This window comes from Egretta garzetta, unplaced genomic scaffold (genome assembly GCF_000687185.1).
Source record: "Egretta garzetta isolate BGI_Z169 unplaced genomic scaffold, ASM68718v1 scaffold91, whole genome shotgun sequence".
Lineage (NCBI taxonomy): Eukaryota > Metazoa > Chordata > Aves > Pelecaniformes > Ardeidae > Egretta > Egretta garzetta.
This window is the reverse complement of record NW_009258661.1, coordinates 4,769,413-4,772,808: the sequence shown is the minus strand read 5'-3', so window position 1 is coordinate 4,772,808 and position 3,396 is coordinate 4,769,413. Positions and strand designations below refer to the sequence as shown.

General features: G+C 40.9%; 1 protein-coding gene across 1 annotated transcript in view; it reads left to right on the top strand.

The window, feature by feature from the left end:
* The window catches only part of CCDC174 (coiled-coil domain containing 174), a 16,369-nt gene that overhangs the window by 9,637 nt on the left and 3,336 nt on the right, over nucleotides 1-3,396 (top strand). Inside the window, exons 10-12 of the mRNA XM_035903849.1 lie at nucleotides 738-872; nucleotides 2,612-3,132; nucleotides 3,207-3,396. The exon at nucleotides 3,207-3,396 is cut by the window's right edge and continues 372 nt beyond it. Of these exons, the coding sequence (XP_035759742.1) occupies nucleotides 738-872; nucleotides 2,612-3,132; nucleotides 3,207-3,396 (846 nt within the window). The remainder of the gene's footprint in view (nucleotides 1-737; nucleotides 873-2,611; nucleotides 3,133-3,206) is intronic.

Below are 3,396 nucleotides of genomic sequence, written 5' to 3'. Positions count from 1 at the left end.
GTTAATTATGCATGCTGAGGTGAGAGCTGCTGAAATTTTACTGACTTTTTTTAGGATGAGGTAGAATAAAGTTAATTTTGATATCATATAATATACACTCTTACCATTTCAGTGCAGTCTGTAAATTGGACATACAGCTGACTTTAGGATTTAGGATGATGAATTTGAGTTCTAATCCCACCTCTGCGCTGTCTCCCTTATGACGCTGCTAGTCAACTTGTACTTAATATTTCACTGTGTCAGAATTCTATGCAAGTGATTAACTGTGAAGTGTTCTGGAAATGAAGAACAGTAATGTGCACTGCTGTTACTGTTGTTCAGAAGAATAAGAATGCAAGTTGTTTTCTCTGGTAAATGAAATGGAGATAACATGCTAATGTTTTTATGTTTACCTAATTTTCTAACTTCAGTGTAACACTCGGCACATTCCTTTCTGGGTTATTAAGCAATAGATTTTTTTGGCAGTCTTTTTGATACAGCTAGAAAACTAATGAAGTATCTCCTGGTAGATATACTTCCTGATGATCTGGCCTACCCATTACCTTTTCTGAACTAATACGCAATAATTAAAAAAAAAATCACCTCCCCACTCAAACGCATTTCTTAATTAGAGTGAAATTAGATCGCTAGTGTGAGCTTATAAATGCAAATAACTCTTGCTTCCTATTCCTCCCATGAGGTTCATACAGATTCTATCCCGTTACTAACAAAAACTACTCTGTCTTTCTGTGACCTAGAGTTGAAAGGTGTTCCTGATGAACCAGAAGCTCCGAGAGTTACTGCAGCAAGTAGAAAGGTAGAGGTTGTCATCCAGGAGAGAAGAGATACAAAGCCTGGTGTGCCTTATGTGCGAGAGTGGGATAAAGGCAAAGGTAAGGAAATGCAGATTCAGAAACATTGTTTGGAAGCAGTGTGCACGCTGCTATTTTCAATTCTATTTTGTGATAAAGTATGGTGAGACTGAGAAGCAATGAAATACTTTCTCCCTTTGTATTGATGACTGTCTAGTGTTCTGTGCAGTGATTGACAAGGCATGCCTTAGTGCCAGTAGGTGCTTAATGTCCCCATAACTTTTATTCTCTATGAGTTAGTTCATTTCTGGATGATCCAGAGAGGCTGAAAGAATGACAAATTTCATAGTTCATAAGATTTATTGTCCTCCAGTGTGATGTTTTCCTGATGTATTTCTGTAGTTTGTGCTATGTGATGGCAGGATGTATTACACCGAAACGGGTACAGGACGATACTAAAATGTGATGCAAGCAGAGACCACTTCAGTGCCAATGTCCCATCCTGAAGCATCTTCCTTGTCACAACATCAAGTGATGGCTGTATTCCAGATCCTTCCCAAACCCACTGACTCATTTTGCCCCGGTTATCTAAGCTCATGCACATTCTTGTAGTCTGATGCCTGACTTCTAAGTAAAAGCAAACAAGGAATAGGCAAAGCGCATAAATGCCCACCTTCTTTAGTATTCCTGTAAGAGCAGCGTTCCTATTCTGTGCAATACTGATTACCAGTTTCTATTTACTTTTCACCATCTCTCTTTGTGTTCAGTTAATGAACATCATTGTGCGGGGAACCTTTTGTGGTTCTATTAAAAATCAAAACTTTGAGGTCCTGTCTATTAAATCTTTATCCTGCCTGACACTTTTTTCCTACCTCTGAGGAATCCTAGTATTTAACTGACACTCAAGCAGCACTGTGCTACCCAACAAATACTACACTCAGAAAGCAGAAGACAGCTTATTCTAAAATGCGAAGTAGAATAACTGTGGTTCACTGAACATAAATGTAACACAAGCATCTAAATTAGTACAAGAAGGGATAAACAAAACTTCTTATTCTTTTAGATGCTTTCTTACTATTTCATACTTTTTTATACTTTTACCAAAGTAAAGGAAGAAGTCCTGCTCTGATTGGGGCTCTATTTTGCTACATCAGACAAATGTGTGGCCCTTCTCTATCAACATTTTCTATTTAATTTCTTACTGAAGTCTTGATAGAAATGAATCCTGAAAAGAATTTTAGTGGTTTTAGAGAGTAGGTTTGGGGGACGTCTTTGGAGTGGGTTTGGGACAATATTTACACTTCTTAAGTGTAGTGATCTTGAGCTGTTATTCCATTGCAGTACTTCAGAACTATTTTTAATCAGAAATCTGCATCTGCCATAGTAACTAGAATATGTACCACTTCTGTTGAAATAAAGAAGTTACTGGTTTTTGCCTGTGCCCACCAGAGTTAAGCTCATCATCTCTGTCTTCTAATGACAAAGCTCTTATGCTTTGATCGGTTTGTATTTGTTCGCCCTTAAACTAATTAGTCATTTTTCATAACCAATGATCATATTGTTAAAGGATCTTAAAGTCACTAGGGTGAGGTATATAGAGGATGGTGGTTATCTTTAAAGCTCAATGCTGTCATTCCTGCCCTGTTAAAGAAAGTGAACTGCCAGCTTAGCTAGCAGTCTAGTAGTAGATGAAAAAGTACCTTCAAATGGCTTGACATAGCTGCATCTTCTCTGTTTGCTAATTTGTTTTCCCTCCTTTCTGACTGATCTTCAGACCCTGAAATCTATATTCAATCTACCATTTTCCCTGTTTCTAACAGAATTGATGTTTGGACAATGGTCAAAGAAACAGGAAGAACTCCGAGATGAGAGAGATCCAGAATTTGCACCACCTTCTGATTACTTTATGGGACAAAAGAAAGATGGTAATTACAGAAGTCAGAATTTGAACTGTCCTGAAACCTCCTCTGAAAAACTGGAAACGGAGACAGCAGGGAAGCAACAGATGCCGTCAGTGCAGGCCAACGGCAGCAGCAGTGAAGATGTGCAGGCTTGCCACAGCAATGTTCAAAATGAGTCAACATCAAGAGAGGCCGGTGGCAGCGATGCTCAAGTTTTGTCGTCATCAGCAGAGGATGACAGCAGCGATGATGAGGATATGTCACCATCACAGGCTTACGGCTATGGTCCTCCAGGTGTGCCGCCATCGATGCAGGCTTACGGTTATGGTGCTCAGGATGTGCTCTCATCAATGCAGGCTTATGGCTATGGCGCTCACGATATGCCATTTCCGATGCAGGCTTATGGCTATGGCGCTCAAGGCATGCTGCCACCAATGGACGCGTACGGCTTGAGGATATGTCACCATCACAGGCTTACGGCTATGGTCCTCCAGGTGTGCCGCCATCGATGCAGGCTTACGGTTATGGTGCTCAGGATGTGCTCTCATCAATGCAGGCTTATGGCTATGGCGCTCACGATATGCCATTTCCGATGCAGGCTTATGGCTATGGCGCTCAAGGCATGCTGCCACCAATGGACGCGTACGGCTACAGCGCTCACAATATGCCATTTCCAATGCAGGCTTACGGCTACGGCACCCAGG